The sequence below is a fragment of the Platichthys flesus genome, chromosome 11, assembly GCF_949316205.1.
Source record: "Platichthys flesus chromosome 11, fPlaFle2.1, whole genome shotgun sequence".
NCBI classification, from domain to species: Eukaryota; Metazoa; Chordata; class Actinopteri; order Pleuronectiformes; family Pleuronectidae; genus Platichthys; species Platichthys flesus.
In genome coordinates, this window is record NC_084955.1 from 5,902,898 (window position 1) to 5,923,079 (window position 20,182).

The window sequence follows — 20,182 nt, forward strand, 5'->3', positions numbered from 1 at the left end:
GAGTTGTTCATACTGCAACAAAGCAAATATTTCACAGGTGACAGGCAGTGCTTCCAAACTGGCACCCAGTCAATCCCTGTACCTTTGAGAGGCATCAGGCCATTCATATTCTCTGTCCGGCACAGTTTCAACAGGAAACAGAGGCCTAACAGTCAGGAGAAGAGTTTTAAGTGCTGCTCAGAGTTTGATAGGCTACAGTAAAGTGAATAGTATCATAGTTTAATATTGGCTGATATGAACCAGACCTACATTGAAGGAAAGCGCTGAGAGAGTGTGACAGAAGGGTCTGGCTGTGTAGTTCAGTGAGTTTTGCACCTAATTAAAACAATTTGCTGGGAGATAAAGATGTTTACTGCAACTGACACATCATTTATTCAGGTTTTGGAAATCTAAAGAAGCTCAACATATTCAATCAAATCAAATTGATTGATTGATTGATTGATATTCACACAGATTTATATTTCTGCTTCAGGAAGCAATGTTACAGCTGTACATTTAGTAAGCAAATGTTCATGAGTTACATAATGGAGTTGTGCTGGTTATAGAGACATTTTATGTTGTTTATGCATATGTATGATAACCAATTATTCATTATCAACATTATTATTATTATCATTTTTCTTACCATTATAATGATTTCATCCCTGTCTAGTTGATTTGTTTGTTTTTAAACAGATTGATACGAAACCTGGGGAAAGGATTGGGTCAGGGAGCAACCCATTAATTTGTCAAGAATTTTATTTCAATTTCTTTAGAGTTGCAAGACTTTTTTTTTTTACTTTCCATTGATTCCTCAGAGTAATAGTTCATGGATCTTGAAAATTAGGTACATTTAGGAAACTGATATTCAATTGTGTGAAATTTGGCTTGATTGAATGTAGGGGTGTTGGGCCTTGGAGGAGGTCAGTTCCTGTCTAGTTGAATTAGGGATGCCAGTAGCATTTCAGTTCATCCACTGGTTGTGTCCTTTGCACAAGATCCAGACGGAAAATTGTTTGATCTTGAAAATACACATATAAAAAAAATATTTGTAATAATATAAAATAAAACTTCTGTACATTTACCAAGAGAGAATACTAGACTGTTGATCAATTCATCAGGTTTATCTTATGAGTGTGCAGCCGATCTGAACCCTTCTTTCCTGACCTTGCATCTCTACTGCAGATGAGATGGATTCAAGCAACGTAACTCAGTCACTAGCAGCTGTTAGTGGAAATACTGCAGGTGGGAATGTGTCTTACTGTCAAACAAAGAGCATATGCTTGAGAATAACACGCATGCATGCACGCATACACACACACACACACACATACACACAAACATACATGCACACACACACACAAAAGCAAAAAGCTTCAATGTTTAATGGCAACTCAGAGGAGCTGGAGTGGAAAAGACTCAGTTACAATGAACACCAGATAACGGATTGGAAACAGAATCCCATCCGTCCAAGTTTCTTTTATTGCCCCATTGTGTTCACAAATACTGCGAGATTCAAACAAAAGTAGCAGAGACACCCACGTGCAGCAGGGCTCGTGTCTGACGACAGCCTTCAGACGCTCTCTTTTCAGACAAACCGAGATAAAAGTCACACACTCTTTTGCATTTGCCAGCATTTGCTTCATTGTTTTACTGCGTTCTGAGGGACGTCGAATCAAACAATAGCTTTTTACTATGTGTTTGAACCCAGTGCACCGCCAGTGTGTTTGTGAGAAACTCTATCATAAAACGGGATATGAACGGAAAAAAACTGTAGAGAGCGAGCACGGTTTCAACTGATGTCTTCCAGTTGTGTGACCTCTCTTTCCTCCTCCGTCTTTTTTCTGTCTCTCTGCCTCTCTCGGTTTAATAAGGCCAGCTGTAGAGTCTGGCTCTCCTGGGAAGCACAGTCGAGTGTGGCTCGAGCTGGGGCTGAAATTGGTGGTGGGGGTGCAAGTTGGGGGGGCGAGCACTTCCGACCATTTTCCCCATGCAATACACCATGCAGTCTGGAGCGTTGGCAGGCCGCCGCCAACTCTCTCCCCTTCCACTACTTTCCCTCCCACCTTCATTTCCTTCCTTTCCATCCTACTTTTCCTCTGCTGCTTCTGTCCGCTTTTCCCTCCTCCTGCTTTCCACCATCCCTCCTTGCTTTCTTCCATTTCCTACCCTCTTCCTGACGTCCTTCTTTCTTCGCTCACTGGCGAGGAAAGCAGACAATTACTTTTGGTAATGACCCTCTCCAGACGTCTGCTCGTTGGCATCATAACAAGTCCAGAAATCCTTCCCCCTCTCCCCTCCTTCTGTCACTTTTCAAAAACGACTGTCCAAGGACTACGATAAATAGCGTAGCTCCTTGGAGTCTCTCTCCCCCTCTAGACGCCTGCTCTGTGGTACCATATCAGGTCCAGACCTGCTTCCGAGTTTTGACAGGTCCCTGACCTGCGCCAGAGCAGTTCAGCTGAGTTGGGAATGTTTGTGTGTGTGTGTGTGTGTGTGTGTGTGTGTGTGTATGCACGAGGCTGAGCCTGGCTACGTTTGTGGGTGTTTTTCATCAGACTAATGAATAATAGGTCTGAGCTGAGAGAAGAGTATCAAGCGAGAGGAGAAGAGGAGGAGAAAGGAGTTTGGGAGGAGAGGGGAGGGGTAATGACTATCAGATGGTGTTCTACTACTGTGCTGCTGCAGCCGCCACCACTGCTGCTGCTGCTGCTGCTGCTGCCGCCGTCGCTGCTGTATATTTAAAGGGAGATCTCAGTTTAGAAAAAAAATCATTACTATTCTCTGGAACTGTGCAAACAAGCATTTTGAAAGGGAGCAACTCAGTCCAAACGTAGTAAGCAAAAGGAGAGTCCAATGTGTGACATTTAAAATCTGGTGTGCAATACAGCAGACATGAAGGCGACCTGCCAGAGTCAGAGAGAGTGACTGAAGGTCCTTATCCCAATAAACAGATTTACTCTTTGGTTAAACTGGTGTTGGAAAAGGTAATATAAAACAGTTACAAAGAATATTTAGAGAATAATTAACTATCCCATGACTCCTCACCAACCCATGACCACCAGTTCCTCTCACTTCGAGCTTTGAAGCAACTTCCAGCTCAACAGCCGTAACACTCAAACAGTTTAGACTTCTTGTCCCCAAACCCCTCCGACTTTTTTTCTTCTGTGAGACCCGTTCATACTGATGGTCCAAGTAAGAATCACCAACCTTTGCTATCGGAGGGATGTTACCTTTTCACAGACATATAGTCTCGTGCGTGAGATTTCATCATATGTACAACAACATCCCCAATAAGCTGTTTCCTAGTCCTGTTGTCAGAAATCAACAGACAAACATTTAACAAATTTAGCAGTGTCAGTCTTATTCATTTTACAACCTAGTTACTCTGTTGGGTTTGTTGCTTAATAAGCATCAGGATTGTTTTACTTGTATATTTAATTTAGATTCATTTTGGGGAGATTTGTGAAAATATATTGTTAAATCACTCCTATTTGCTACATAGACCTCCTCTATTGAACAGCACAATTCTGATCATAAGATTCACTGATTTGCATCAATGCACCATCAAGTTCATAATGCAACTTACCCAATTAAAAATGTGTAAGACAGAAGGAATTTTCGATAAATTATCATTATTTAGAAATGAGACCAATTCGTACAATTGCCACATATCAGTTGTTGGAGACACGTTGTTTTAAGATACGGACAATTTGACATGAAGTTTGCAAAATGAGCTGTGCCACCATTAAGTATAAACACAAAATCACTGCTCTCAACTCCCTGCTGAAAGTGTAACACACTGACAGTACAGTAACTTACTTAACAGTAAATAACAAAATGTGTCTCTTTAGCTGAGCTTTAAAATCTGAATTGTGCAGTTAGGCCACCACTCACTGTAGTTTTATGTAAATGTGACTATTACTGGGCTATAATGTTGCTATTCCTCTTCCTACAACATCCTCCGACCAAACGCAACTATGAGTGATGACGAAAAGTCGTACAGTCTGCTTTCTGCTCAGTTCAATGTTTTCTGGCCTGTGGGCAACGGTTCAGGAAGAAATGGATCCTAAGTTAGAGCAGCCACACGCTCGTGGGAGATGCAAATCAGAGGAGGATCATGCTAATGCATGTAATGATGGATCACAGCAAGGGAGGCTGGTTTGGAAATAATAGGGTTTTTCATCCGCTGTATGGCAACAGCTTGAGGTAGAAACACGTAACCACCACCAACGTGTAGCTGAGAGACTCAATGTGGCCTTTTTGATGTGACTGTTACACTACTGAGTGCCATTCTAATTTTGGACTGATCTGTTGCTCCAAATCAAAGATCGCCTTGTTTTCTAATTCAGAGCTGGTAAAAGAACTGATGAGATATCCATTGGACTCATTATTTGATTATTCTTTAACAATCAGAAGCAGATCCGACACTAGAGCCAAACCCCACTGTTTACCACATTGCTGTGCTGCTTTTCCAACCATCCAAGACAAATCAGCTGCTGGATTACACCACAGTGCTGGTTGTCAAAAGTTTGTTTTCACTATGTGATTTGGTTATTTTTGTTCTGCTTTGCTTTGGGCTTTTCATTACATGCAATACCTACAAAAATACAATCTTACGAGCTGTTGAATCTGGGTCACACCCTGAGGTGAGGCCCTGAGAGCAGGAAAGTGATCTGCAGTAAAGGTCACTGCTGAGGGAGCAGGGCCGCTGGTAGGGAACAGGGCTGAGTGAGAAACGTTAGTTATTCACTGACTGGATGTGCTGCTGGTTTCCCTTGAACTCTTATTCCATGTAAGATCTGCAGTTGCTGATACCACATCTCAAGCCACAACAGTAACATGAAACCTCAGTCATTTATCCTATGTCGGTATTTTAAGGACATGTCGTGGAATTGTATGTGCAGCACAAGGACTGCCAAGAGTGCAAGGGTGGAAAGTTAGTGGTGCTGAGAATTTCCACTTTATTCTGCCTCACATGTTGACTGCACTATACTTCAGGCCGCTAGTGGCCGACCACTGCTGCAAAGGACGTAGAAATAATGTTCACCTCATTCTGCATTAGCCCACTGCCACTGACTGTGAGGCACTCTTTAATGCTTTACTCACAATGTATTAATATTGAACCTACTATATGTCAAAATTGCACGTTAAAATTCGACAATGCATTTCATCGGGCTCTTGTAAACACACAAGTGTGAAGCCAATGAGATGAACAATGTTCGAGAACCACATTCAGACAGACAGAATGAATGAGTGAGTACATAAATAGACCTTTAGCTGAAGGACCAGTGAAAGCCAAAACCATAATGCTTCTCAGTTTTTCTCTATAAACCAAGCTTTTATTACATTATAGAGGAGGATCAGATTTTACCCATGCTGGGGTTTTTTATTATAGTGCTTAGACAGTGGTCTGATCCCTACCTATCCCCCCCACCATACCTCCCCCTATCCTTTCTGCTCCCAGCACTTCTTGCATGTACTGTAATCAACAACTGCAACCAACACTGGCTCCTGTTCATACAGTCAGCACCACAGCATAAACACTACTGACTGTGATTGAAGGGTAGAGATAGATACAAAGGAGAGGGAGAGAAATATGGAAAGAGGAGAAAAAACGACGGCGGAACCAGGGAAGAGAGGGAGTGATGAATGGTGACTATAACATTGTGTAACTCTGACAGATTATTCATTGTGCTATTAGTTTTCAGCAGCAGCTCACGGTTGCCAATCTACACAAAAGATGCATACCAGCAACGGCAGTTGGGTTTAGAGTTTTCATGAATGCACTACTGAGGATTATGGACTTCATTGTTGGGTTTCATATAGGTTGTCGACCTTTAACCACTGTGCATTTGAGGCAGGAAACAAAATTTAAAGGTTGGTCAGTTCCTTGAAAATGAGACTTAAGTTGCATGATCATTGCTAATAAAATCCCAGAGACTTCAAGTTGGAAAAGTAGATCAGAGTTTGATGAAGGCAGTCAAATATACCTTTCATACTATCTGAGGCAAAGCTCCATCTTCCAAACATCTAGAACACACAGTGATGGCCATAGATAGATAGATCGATAGATAGATAGATAGATAGATAGATAGATAGATAGATAGATAGATAGATAGATAGATAGATAGATAGATAGATAGATAGATAGATAGATAGATAGATAGATAGATAGATAGATAGATAGAAAGATAGATAGATAGATAGATAGATAGATAGATAGATAGATAGATAGATAGATAGATAGATAGATAGATAGATAGATAGATAGATGGATAGATGGATAGATGGAAAGATAGATAAAGAGATTACTTTTCCTCATTAGTTTGATCCATAGGGATTTCCCCTACTTGTCTCCCCTCCCATTGCTGTCTATTTTCATCGTCTTCTCTTCAGGAGGAAGACAGATTGTTAAAGGGAGTTTAAGTGAGTAATTTAGCAGCTCTCCTCCACACTACAAGTGAATGAATAAACCCAGTTCCAGGCTTCAGACATTTGTCCAGGTGGAACTATCAGCTTCCAGCACTGTGGCTTGTCTGCCTCAGCCTCCCAGCCTGCTGCCCAGGGACAAACACAGGGGGAGACCGCAGGCAGAAAAGAAGATGCGGGGAGAAAGTCAAACTCTGACTTCACCACTTGAGCCTCTCAGCTTCTTGCTGTCAAGAAAGTGGTTGAAGAAAACATACATTTTTCGCAAACCGAAGTCCCAGTTCTACCTCTTGCTGGTAGCCTGCTCTGTCAAATAAATCTGGAAAAAGAAAGATCAGCCAGTAGAGAAAAGTAGGAAAAATGTAGGATATCATTTTCAGTTTTTTTGCCTGCACAACTGAACCATGTCAAGACCTGCAAACACAATATTCCAAACTATTATGAGATCATATTAATAGTTTGATTGTGTTGGGCATCTGATATTTGATTCTACTGTTCAAGATCCTCTCTTTATTACCCCTGTCAGTTGACAACTTTTTATTCCTGTTCAATTTCCATATTAAGTCACCATCCAAGTAACTGAATATGTATAGAGTATTCATGCAGAGTTTCATAAGGCTCTGTGGCCTCTAAGGTCACCAAACCCACCCAACAGACTGGGGTGATGCAAGTTCTGTTTTAGGGTGGATTTCCCCTGAAACACACAAGTGAGCAGCCAAAACAAACTCCTGCTGATGGTTTGCCTCTTGCCTCCGGTCTCTCTGGCCCGCTTCTAGACAGCAGCCGGGGGACCCTCACCGCACAGGGGAGGAGCGGAGGAGTCCTCTGGCCCTCCCACCGCCTATAAGACCAGAGGCAGACGGAAACACTCAGACAGCAGGCACACGTGGAGCAAAGAGGCAGAGAGGGAAGAGGGGCGACCAGCAGAGAGCAAGAGAGAGTCAAACCACTGCCACGGACTGGGAGTAGTGTCTGCATCTGGACTTGAAACAGACAGATATAGAAACAAAGGACCTGACAGGAGAATAGGAGAAATCCACAACCACTTGACTGCATCATGTGCTTTCTGCCACAGGATTAACTGAGAGAGGAACTGACCTGTGAAGTGATTTGTGTAAACCAAGAGAGAAAAACAAGAAGGTCGTGGAACCTGCAGCCACCTGTGACACAGCAGCTCCAAGGTCAAGTCCCTCTTGATTTCTGACTCAAGATCAACTTGCTGAACTTTGAAGCCAAGATAGACTCAGCCTTGTTAGAGGTACATCTGACTTACCTGGCTCCACACATTTGGCAGCAAAGACACGTTGGGGGTAAGGTGACATTTTGAGCGGTGGACACCTTTAGGGAGCAGCATCGTTGCAGAAATATTACAAGTTTAATCTCAACAAGTGGAAATCACACAAGAATCAATCAGCAGCTGCCAGACTCTTATCACGATAAAGATGACATTCGCTATGCTGCGCACGGCGCCTCCCGCAGGCCGCTTCTTGTATGGCGACATCGCGCTCCTTTCCGAAGACGAAGATGAGAACGGGAGCGAGGGGTCCGGCTCCGATGAGCACAGCTCCAACGCCTTCCGCCTGTCCTCCTCGTCCCCGTCTGCCTTCCACATCAAGATGAGCAGGAAGAGGAAGATGTGCGCGGGAATTGGCATTGGCGGGGTAGGTATGGGGGGCATGTTGGGAAGGCTCGCCCCGCCAGGCATGTCTCCCCCGGGGGAAATTCGCCAGAGGACTGCAGCCAACGCGCGGGAAAGAGATCGCACCAACTCTGTCAACACGGCGTTCACGGCGCTGCGCACACTCATCCCCACCGAGCCTGCAGACAGGTAGAGAGCAGCCTGTGTCCCGACGTTTGGTCTTGTCACAAATAGGATCACAGACAAAAAAAGGGAAAAAGAACTCCCTGATATTGCTCTAGATACCATTTAATCACTGTTAATTATTTCTTGAACAAGCTTGTAGTTATGAGATGATTTAATAAAGGTGTCATTAATTATGCCCAGGATGTGGCCATTCTGAGACACATTTAAAATCAAGCATCATTGTCTTTATGTTGCACCTTGTTTTGAATTGCATTACAAAAACTTTAACACAATTTTGATTATTGCATCGGTTTTTCACAGTTTCTAAAAAACTTTTGTTTTCATTAATACCGTACCTCTCCCTCTAATTTGATGATTAGGAAGCTGTCGAAGATCGAGACTCTACGTCTGGCCAGCAGCTACATCAGTCATCTGGGGAACGTCTTGCTAGTGGGAGAGGGACTTCATGAAGGACAGCCGTGCCACGCTCCCTCACCACCGTTCTTCCATGTCAACTCCTCCCCCACCCGAGGATCTGACCAATCGACTCAGCCCAAGCACATCTGTACTTTCTGCCTCAGCAACCAGAGGAAAATGGTGAGCAGAAAAACTAGAGTCAGTAGAAGTAAACAAAAGGAAACGGTTAACAGGTCAAATCAAAAATAATATATGTAGTCCTCCATTGAAACTGTCTAATTGAAACCTTCTTTTACAACAAGACTAAGTGCCATCATTGTCAAAAAACGATTTCCAAAGAGATCAAATGAGTCCGATTTTGCAGGAAGAAAAAAATAAGGAAAATAGAAAGAAGCTTCTTGTGAGAAACCGCGCAGTGCTTTAGGGTCACTTTGGTGTTTAAAGCTGACCTGAGATCAGTGACTGTGCCTATAAAACTGATTGGCCCTCAGGGATTTTTAAAAGCAGAACCTCTTTAAAGTTCTCTTCTGGGGTGAATGAGCGTGTGTTATTGTCCTGTTGGGGGTTAGTTTGACTCGAGCAGGTGGGTTGGAATTCAAGGTGGTTTCTGAGACTCACTGGACACCACAGTGAATGCAAGTGATTGTTTTTGAGTCTGAGAGAGGCAGAGCCGTTCACTCTTAAACAAAGAAATGTGCAAAACCATCACGTAAAAACTGTCCAATCCAAAATGTGGTGATTGTTTTTTTCCTTTTATATTTAAAAAAAATATGAATTTCAAGTTTACAAGGGTATTTATGCAGCGAGCGAGATTTACGACCGGGAGCCCATGAAATCCATCCAAAACCATGTGTATAATTTCAAGAATGTATTGACGTCAGGCCGAATATGAGAAGGTTTTAATCATTACTCCTCCAACTGACCCGAGATAAACCGATTGCTAACTGGCAATGAGTTTGTTCCACTGGAATTTGATGTCACTGTGCAAAATACAGGTATTTGTTCACCCATAAGAATTGCACTTTGTTGCACTTGAATCACTTGAATTTACTTTGGGAAAAATTTTGAAAAACTTCTCATTTCGTAGCACGCTTTTTCCACACTTCCTCCGCTGCTGCACTGTCCGTCTATACCTTCATAGAGACTCCGAATAGGAGAACTTGATCCTGTGCACATTTTGACTCATATTTAACTGATTCTGCACAGGAAACAGACATAATCAAGAACACTCTCAGCAGAGGAAAGTCTTCAGTCTGATGAGAAATAACGGGGGATGAAGAGCTGACATCAGATGACTGTTATCCAATTATATGACTCCAGCTCCGACTTCATCAAACATCGCAGAAGATGATAGAGGGGTGACGTCCACTCGACTCTCCCCCTCTAACCCATAGCCGCTGCCCATTTAGCAGGATTTATGGGTAAGGAGCTGACATCTGGCAGACTCCCCCGTTACCCCAGCAGTGTGTGAAAGCTAATACCCTCCACAGTGTCTAAACTCAGAGACCCTTTAGCTGGGGGATAACCTGAGTCCCAGCAGTGTGTCTCCCCCGCCCTCCGGCCTCCCCTCTGAACCTCTGTGAGTGAAAGCCTAGACGTCCTTGGTGTCCGACCCAGACACCCTTAGCTGGGAGATAACTGATCTGAAACCTGTCTCGGCCTCTCCATTGTCGCCTTTTCGTTTTGGTTCTCTCTGTCATCCATCGTTTTTATCCCCTTCCTCCTTTACTCTCAAACCCTCCTCATTCTGGTTCACTTTTTCCGCTTCGACTCGCTCCCCGAGCTTCCCTCATTCCCCCGGCTCTCCCTCTTCTCTCTGCGTATCGATCAGCCTGGTGGAGGTCAGAGCTGTCAGTCGGAGCTGTGTAACACTATCTGCTGCTGTCAGCTCTCCACTGCGCACGCATTACTTGACCTGTAAAGTCGCACGCTGGGTAGAGAACAATTTTGAAACGTTCTCACATCAAAAATACCAAACACAGACACTGTGACCACGTCTATGTTACTTAGTGTCATTCACAGTACGCTTTTTTATTAGTTCCATAAAATATCACATTATTCTCTGTTATATAAGATGTACAGTTTGCCAGATGCATTTTTACTGTTTTCCCTGAAACGCGAGGACGAGGTGAATCCAGGTGAAAGTTAGGGAAAGATTAAGAAGAAGCTTTTTGGAAATTACATATGAAGATATAAAAACCTCCCTCAGTTCCAATTATGGTCAATTCAATTGTCTACCAAATAAAAGGTTATATAAACAATATTCATTGCCACTAGATATCACACTAGCACATCTTCTGGCACCAAAACAACGTATTCGTGAGCAACACCTGTGGCCTCGCTTCCTCAGCACGGTGTCGTAAAGCTTAATGAAAGCAGCTCCTAGACACACACAGCCAAAATCACAAATGAACAACTGAATAAAGTTACCTTGTGTACAAGAGAGCCAACAAAATAAAAAAACACTTTTCCAGCTAGCTATTGATCGGTCGCCTCCCATCCCATAGTGCTCGATCCAGGCAGGTCCGGTATGGGCCTCCATTTGAGATGCTTTGCTTGGTAAAGCAGTAAGCTGCTTCTTAACATGGCTAGAATCGTGCTGTGTGGAGACATTGTATTAAAAAGAAAAGAAAATTAGCATGGCCACCCAGGTGACATGGTTACATCCCTGTGGATCAGAGCTGGAGCTATCTTGTTTTTATAAAAGTGAAAGAGGGCCAATGCCGGCAGAGGAAGGGACTCACATGCACCACATGACATGCACAAAGAACACAAAGGCTCGCATCACAACACACAAAGGGGAAGTGTGACTTCAATTTTTGTTAAAAAAAAAAAAAGTACATGGAAAATAATTAATATTTAAAATCTTTTAAAACCAATCACGCCATTCAAAATAAATAAATTAAACTTCTCACACATAATATTTAAAGTATTTTTTATGGCTCCGTAAATTTCTACAACTGCTGGGCCGTCGCACTTTCTGAGCCGTTGGATACGGTGTAGGTGTGTTTGTTGGAGACTATCTTCAGCAGCACATTAACACACAAATGGTTCTTCAGGAAATATTTACAGCAGCAGGAGAATGTAATGAGTCAAAGAGTCCCCCTCTTCATGTTAATGAGGAAGCATGTCGCGCGATGAGGCATTTCAATTATTAAGCTCTATGGAAGAGCCGAATATGTTGTATCAGGCTTCAATACACAGACAGTGGTTCATTTCAGTTCATTTTTGGTTTCAATCCGATTTATTGATAATAAGAAAAATGTATAACCAGGAATCTATTTGAATCTACCAATATTAAGATATTGACACAGACAGGTGACTTAACAATAATGAGTTAACATCGATAAAACGAGGTGAAACCCATCTCAGAGTGTAATTGTGTTGCAGTGGTGCTAACATATGTCTAACAATCGATGGCCAAATAAAATGTATATCATTACATTGAAAGTTATTTAAGGAGAAAATAAGTGGTTCTCCATTCAACGGGCATTTAAATGGATAAGTGTGATTGGCAGAGGCTGAGAGCATTTCACTCTCCTTGGAAAAGTGGCCGTGCCGAGCCTTTAAGTGGGCTAAAGGGCAGAGCTGGTGATTACAGAGAGGAAACGATTGTGAAGGTAAAACGAGACTTGGTGTCCTGGGCGCTCTCTCCTTGTATGTTTTTATGGCTATTGAGGTTCATCACAGCTGTCAGGTCTGCTTAGAGCCGCCACCTCAATTACATCTATTTCCAACGTGGGAAGGAGCGAACGTGAGAAAAGTATACGCTCATTTCCTCCTATTATGTGTGTATACAGTATAACCATTTCAAAACAGCAGTCTGTTTGTAATGACTACTGCACAGAGACACCATGCTACATATTCAGTGGAATACTAATGTGAATTCATTATCTGTGGAACTTAATGTTCAAGTGTTTGTGAGTTTCGAAATGAAATAGATAATTTGAAGGATTTAGTATTGAATATCTTATACCTATCTTATCTTATATCTTACCTGATGTTCTACTGTAGATGTCAAAGTGATGTTGACAAAAGAAATAAAACAGTTTTCCATGTTTTTATTGAAGAGTTTTTTAGGTACTCCTCAGTTTGAGCTCTTAGATGCTTCCCGCTAATAAGAGCTGTTTGATTTCATTTTAAATGCATTCAGCTGTGCTTCTGTTAGATGTCATCTTCCCCTGCTGAATCTGTGATATAGGCCAAACTTTACTTCCTATGTTTTTATCAGAAGCCAGACTATTCATCAGACATCCACATATATCATAAAGAAGTTTGACTTTTCATAAAAAAACTGTTCAGGGGTCGGGCACCAGCAGTTTGACAAACTGCTGTGCATCTCTCTCGCATGCAGGTGACTTTGATATATGCAGGAATTAAAAAAAAAGCAGGGGACGGTCGTGATGGTTCCATCTGTGAATGAGATGTACAGGGCTTTAGAAGAGGGTTGAGGTGAGCTGAGGGCTGCTTCAGTCCCAGTGCTGTCTGGTTGATTGATGCAGATATCCTGTGTTAGGCCTCTGCTGATCAGGGCAACTGTCAGGTGCCTGGACTGGAGCTGAAGCAGGACCACTGCACGACTTTTTTAACTATCACAAATTTATTGTGTCCAGTTTGTCGGTAATAATCTTGAAATTCACCGGCTGAGCGTCTGCAGTTGAACTTAAACATGTGTTTACTTGTGCCTACAGAGGCAGCCAGCTGCACCACTTTGAGGTGGTGTTTACTCAGAGATACAATATAAAAAACACAAGGTTTTTCACGCGTGCCCATCTGTCCAATGTGTTGTCTTTAGGCCGTGGTGCTTGACGCAGTTTTACAGCTTCCTTCACAACTCCGGCTTCTTTCTTTTGGCCTGCAGCAGGCACAGGGTCATTTCAATTCAGTGGCAAACCTAAATAGAATCTGTGATGGGTCCGCCAATAACAGAAGTAGCACTGGTCTATTTCCTTCGAAGCCCGAATGGGACAAGTGCAAACTCTTTCCTATATTTAAAAAGAAAGAAGCTCGTTCGACTTGATTGGATTAAAAGAAGAATTTATATGTTTGGAAACAAAATAAAAAATCTCGGAAAAAGTATAACTCCCGTGATACTTATTGTGTGGTTGCTGCAAATAGACCACGGTCCCCTTTGAGACGATTACATTTAGTTGAGTTTACAAGCGTTTTAAGGCCCAACCCCAATTTAATTCCAGCTGAAAGGAGTCTAATTCATTTGGGATTTTCTCTACAAATGAAAAAATAATTTTCACTGCCTCTAATATCATGAATATCATTTTTTTTTACATCTGAGCTGCTTTGATTTTAATGATTTTTGTGTGTGACTGGAAAAGCAGGGTGAATGGAAACACAGTCATACTGAACTGTTTCAGCTAGACTGACTTATCTCTTCTAGTGTGTGTGTGTGTGTGTGTGTGTGTGTGTGTGTGACAGCAAATGAGTGTGTTTAGGGGCTGAATCTAAGTGTATATCTATGTGTTTTAGAAAGAAAATTAGAGAGAAAATTATTGTACTTGTCCTTGCCTACACACACACACACACACACACACAGACCCCGGCCAGCTCTCTGTGTCTGGAAGTCATTGGCAGTGCAGAGCGGAGCAACAAATGAGCTAATTGTTCTGTAAATGATTTATCCTCTGCTGAGGCCTGTACAGTCAGTGTTTAATTCAGCTGCTATTAGAAACACATAGACGTCGGACTTTGATGGTGATGCTAAAGAAGCCTGGTAACCGCTCTCTGCGAAACGCCCTCCCTGCTTCCATACACACACACACACACACATTCACACCCACACATGACACATATACACATATGCGGGCACACACTATATTGCACGACCACAAAAAGACTGACATACAGGCTTGCAGTGCACCACACTCACATGCTTTTATCAAGCATTTCGTTGCACTTCTATTTTTTTCTAAATTTACAGCCAGACGGCAGTTCATTGCTTCTCTAGACAACCAGAAAAAAACTCATATATGATTACTCAGTTAAAGAGCTCTGGATCACGACTGCTCTTTCAACACTTTCTAAACTAATGGTGTGCAGGAAGTTGTGGAAACAGAGACAGGGAAGGGGAGAAAGAGGGAGAGAGAAACAGCCAACATCTCAGCAGGATAATCAACTTCGCCATTTATCCTCCAGTTTGGACAGTTGGTTTTCAACTGTGCCGAAACTACACTTAGCTTTTTTGTAGAGATCAAATGAAGCGTGAGTATTAAGAGAGCCTAAATGCACGGATAGGACGCACAGGAGGACGCTAATGACTGTGGTTTCTGCAGTTGTTGGGATTATTATTCTGTTTTCACTGGAAAAAAGCATTACGTCACTTGTGTGCATGAAGCAGACGTTTCAGACTCATAGATGAAAACTTAAATGCCCTATTTACACATAATGCTGGTGTTGACTCCTGAGCGAGAGCTTTGCCTGTTTGCGCCTCACTCAAACTATGCTAATCAAGTGCACCAAGTGTGGCTTATACACCGCAAGCAATTTTCAAATATATTCTAACCCACGTCCAGTGTGTGTCTGTGTCTGCAGGCCTGGCTTTGTGTATGACTGCATGCCTTCATGCATGGACCTGTCTGTATATTTGCAGCACAGATGGAAGCAGTTAAAGCCTAATTTAACACCAACACAAGAAGTCGGGTCAGATAACTAACAAAATCTATTAGCAAAACTATGATTCTGTTGTCGTTTGGTCTGTGGGGAGAGGGCTGCCCATGGAGCAAATTAGAACAAAAGTGGAGAAAGCTGAGCCAGACAAAAAGCAAACCTTTTAAAAACGTGTACAACACTGACAAAAGCAGGAATATGCTGTTTAAATTGTGTTATTTCTTTAGCCATGATCAAATGAAGGTAATGAGCTATTGGCACTGATGATGAAGTGCAGAAGTCTGAGACTGGGGGAAATGACACTGCATCTGATTAAGCAATCAGATAAATCAAGTGTTTTTCAGACGTCATCAGGATGCCTTTAAGCAAGTCACAGTGAGCACGAAGTGCACGTCTGATGTGTCCAAGCCACATAACGGCTGACTGCAGCTCATTCGGGTGTTAGTGAGCTTTTTTAAATGTCTGACGTGTTATTTATTGTACCGTTCTACAATGTAGGTCTCAGATCTTCTAATCGATGATCATTTATGAGGATAATTACAGCTTCTAGTAGCCACTCGAGACGCTGACTCACATTCGCATATTTTCACTCGATAAACTAAAGGGATATTACCAGTTTTCATTTCATGGTTGAATACCAACAGCCTTATATGATTTTCAGGCCAGTGCCCAAATGGAATTATTTTTCTTTTTTCCAACCAGTCATTCCTCTCCCTGTGCAGCCAGAAACTAAATTAGATGTTTGTGTTTGACAGAGCGGCCTAACGCAGGAAAAAAAAAAAAGAGAGAGAGTGAGAGAGAGAGATTGCATGGAAAAATCCACAGTTATAAGTAAAGTAACAGCATGGGTTTGAGCTTCAGAAAAACAATATTCAAGTTTGAATTTGATAAGATATTGCGAAGAGTGTGTTTACTATCTTCTCATTAAAGTCAAGACAGGCTGTTTTCACCTTGATAAAACAATAATATTGTTCCAGTGTGTTAATATCATCATATTGTGTCTAAAGTAAACATCATCAGGTAATCATATTAGTGTCGTACAAATCACCCCCTCGGGACGTCAGTGGTATGTCTTTGTGTGTGTGTGGGTGTTTGGAGAGGAAAAGAGGGATATGTCATCCGACCATGCTCTATTAGTCTTCAGGAGATTGTTTTGACTACCAGGCCGGTCTCAGAGCCCCCCTCCCCTCTTCCTCCTGCTTTGATTGAACCAGCTACACTCCGCCTGACCCCCCCCCCCCCCCCCCCAGCTCCAGCTGTGCTTCTCAAACTATCACTGGGCGCTCACAGTCAGGCGTGGGCCGATTTCATGGTCAGTTCATGTAATTTGGTAAATTATCCAATTGTCATGCATGGTTTCTGAGAGAGATTTTTCATGTACCCGCTAACCTGCATCGCCTTTTTATTTCCACTGATAAAGACCTAGGATTTTCCACAAAGCTTTCCAGCAAACACCAGAGTCTAGCGTGGCTGCGTGTGCGCTCCCGTCTTCAAGCTGTTGGTTTTATATAGTAGAAAGTTTCAATAGCAGTCATGCTGTACAGTAAGGCCAAAAGTTTTACAGGCTCTGTTTGCAATCATTAACTTATTCACAATTTATCGAGACAACTCCAAGCAGATTATACCGTGTGTCAGATGGCAGAACAATACTCAGGTCATTTCAGCTTCCAGTTTCTGGCACTCCACCTTATTTTCCCGGACTTAGTAACAGATCATTGATTGTCTAATTATACCGCATTTGGGAATTCGTACAATTTTCCTTAATCTAACAAAGACCGTGATCTTTTTCTAAATTTAGTCAGGTAACATAATTATACAACGGAAATAGAGAAAGAAAAAGTATCCCTCCACTCAAATCTGTAAAATATCTTTTTAATTTGCTGAGAGTGCAGAGATCTTCTTCAAGGCAGGAAGTTCTCGAACAGAAAGCTCAAAAATTAAAAAGATCTTTGCACAGATTTGAGTGTTGAGTTGTTGAACAAAAAAAATGTCCAATCATGCTTTAGCCACTATTAGCAGATGTGTTTCAAAAGCAGATGCTTTGGGAAAAACAATATTACACTGAACAATTTTCAGATACTTTCAGTGTCAATGTTTAGCTGTTCCATTGATATGTTGTGAAAAGTGTTTGGTTTGGTAATGAATGTAATTACTAGCGGAGAGGATCCCATGAAATGGGAAAAGAGAAGAGTAGTGATGAGTTAACAACACTGATGTATAAAAGATTTGATTTTTACACAATAATGCAACAAGTCTCATGGCTGCAATGAAGTCTGGTATTTCTATAACCTTTAAATCTTTTTGTTTGAAACTTAGTTTCAGAAAAAGTTTCTCTACATACACTTCAACATACCACAAAAAAACTACATTTAACAAAACTGTAAAATAATTTCAATGGTGCTTTATTGGGGATGTAATAATGACCCTCTGCTCTGGGTCCAGCTGGACGTTGGATTTGACGGAAACAGTTCCTGTGTCTCCTCGCACTCGCCTCAATCAGTGGGAGGATTGATTCCTGTCCAGATCCTATGATCTCACGCTCGTATTACCTCCTGATACCCGTCCAAACACCTACCCACCTCTGTGGATGTCAGTCAAGCAGATTTTTCCAAACACCTACATCTTGTGCACGGTCTGAGAGAGGAAATGTGTAACAGGTGTTCGGCGATGAGTGGAGGGCGAGGGGGGGGCGGCAGTGGACACGGTTAGATGAGATAATATGAGGGAGAGGGGGGGAAAGAAAAGTCAGGGGAGGACAAGAGTGTAGACGAGTTGAACCGAAGTCTACTGTGAATATAGGATTTTTAAATATCTGTCTATAATAGCACGAGCAGCATGAAATATTTATCAATTGAAAAGTATTTACAGAAGCTGGAGCGAGTATCACCCCAATGTCAAGTTAGAAAAAGTCCGGTGACTGTTGAAAAGCTGGTGGGAGACGGCCTGACAGTCGAGCGGAGCAGAGGTTAGGTGGGGAGGGAAAATGTGATGTGATTTTCCTGGCCAGATAGAGAAAGTCTCCAGCGCCAGCCAGGAAATCAGGGCTTCTCCATTCTGATACCACAGATAAATGAGAAACACATCATCACACAGCTTTTCATGATGTCACCGCTCAGCCCATAATGAAATTTAGAAAAGACATATTCTACAGTCTCCGTGACCACAGTTATTGAATGCATGCTACTGTACAGCGTGTGCTTGAGTAAATCAAATTAAATTTGACTACAAACAAACCCACATTCATTTACTGTGTCAGCGATTACAGTGAAAGTTGATCTATTTCCAGGAATCATCTCTATATTTAGATGTAGTGCAGTTGAATGACACAATAATGACAAACTGACATCAATGAGTCACTGCTTTATAAATGTATAAACTTTTTATAAACCTTTATGTTTTATTATCACAAGTTAATGAAAGACAGACTAAAGACACAAAAATTAAAATGAAAAATTATTTACTCGTCAAAATTGAAGTGACATTTTCTTTGTCGCCAACAACTCAACAAATCTTTTGAAGGATTATTTCACTACGTTGGAAAATCGGTTCTCTTTTCATTGTTTATGTTGCATGTCTGTCTAACTTAGCTCAGCATAAAGACTGGAAACAGCTAGCCGGGCTAATCCGACAGTAACACAGCACACACACACACACACACACACACACTCTCCTGAGGAGAACTGAGGTTAAGTCCGTAGAGAGTGGATTCAGTCCAGTCGATGAGGCAAATAAACATATTTACCAAAACAGTGAATTATTCCTTTTGAACCGATTGGGATGTTGAGTCTTGAACTGATGAGCAGTGTGATTTTCTCTCTTGCAGAACAAAGACCGAGACAGGAAGACGGCCATCAGGAGCTAACAGTGAGGACGCACACCATGTGGATAAAGGGCTCGTCACTTTGACAGCACTTTGGGTGATTTTTACAATTTCTGCAACTTGAAGATGTACAGACTTGTGATCCATTGCAAGGACTTTTCAAGGACTTCTATAGCACTTCCAGGACTTTTCAAGGAACTTTATGAAGCGTTTTTTTTTTTCGGTTGACTTAGTATTTTGCTTTATATGAAATGTTTAATTCTACAGTGTCTTCAAATATGATTCAAACACTCCTGATATGTTTAACTATATTTTTTATGGGCTTTTTCTTCCTTTTCAACACCACGAAGAACTTTCAACAACACTTATGAGAGACCTTGTACTGTATTGACTCAACAACTGTTTGTTCAGAGTCAGTGGAACTTATGGCACATGATCGAAAAAACACAAAACCTATGAAAGATGTTTGTACTCAAAAGCTGTGTGTTATTAATGTGTAAACTGAAATATAAATGTATATTTATGTGACATTACATTATATAATGAAACTATGTTATTTAACAGGCATATGACATTATGGAAAAATAATGAGAATTGGTTTAAGGTACAAAGCGATGGCTATTGATACAGTTTATGGCATTACAAAAAAATCATGCTGGAACTTTTGTGGTATATTGGTTATTTCTAATAATAATTTCTGGAAGTTGATGCTGGAAAATAACTCAAGATGACCAATAAATCTTTTTGTATATCTGGAAGTAGATTTCATTCGTATGTTGGTGGTATTTAGGGCAGATTGCATTCACAAACCTCGTCCTGATCCCCCCCCACTTGTAACAGATCGACATTAAGAAAAGTTTCCACTGCGAAACCTCCCTGTGTCGTGCAGATATTCAAAAACCAAATGGCACTTTTAGCATACATTTGCTCCTTCAGGCAGGAAGAGGCACACAAAAAAATCCCTTCACCAAAGACGCAGTACAGTGCAGCATAAATCCAAGTTCCACAGTGACTACACCTGCATCTTGCATCATCCTGATTCCTACTTTTCTTTTAGTCTGTCTATCACACACTACCTCCTTCTTTTGCTTTCTGTCTTTCTTCTCTTC

General features: G+C 41.7%; 1 protein-coding gene across 1 annotated transcript; it reads left to right on the forward strand.

The window, feature by feature from the left end:
* Window positions 1-7,306: 7,306 nt before the first annotated feature.
* On the forward strand, window positions 7,307-19,781 carry LOC133965103 (basic helix-loop-helix transcription factor scleraxis-like). Its single transcript, XM_062399508.1, has 3 exons — window positions 7,307-8,239; window positions 8,596-8,812; window positions 19,077-19,781. Exons 1-3 carry the CDS (start codon window positions 7,854-7,856, stop codon window positions 19,113-19,115), a joined length of 642 nt encoding a protein of 213 aa, XP_062255492.1. The 5' UTR covers window positions 7,307-7,853; the 3' UTR covers window positions 19,116-19,781.
* The last annotated feature ends 401 nt before the right edge of the window (window positions 19,782-20,182 follow it).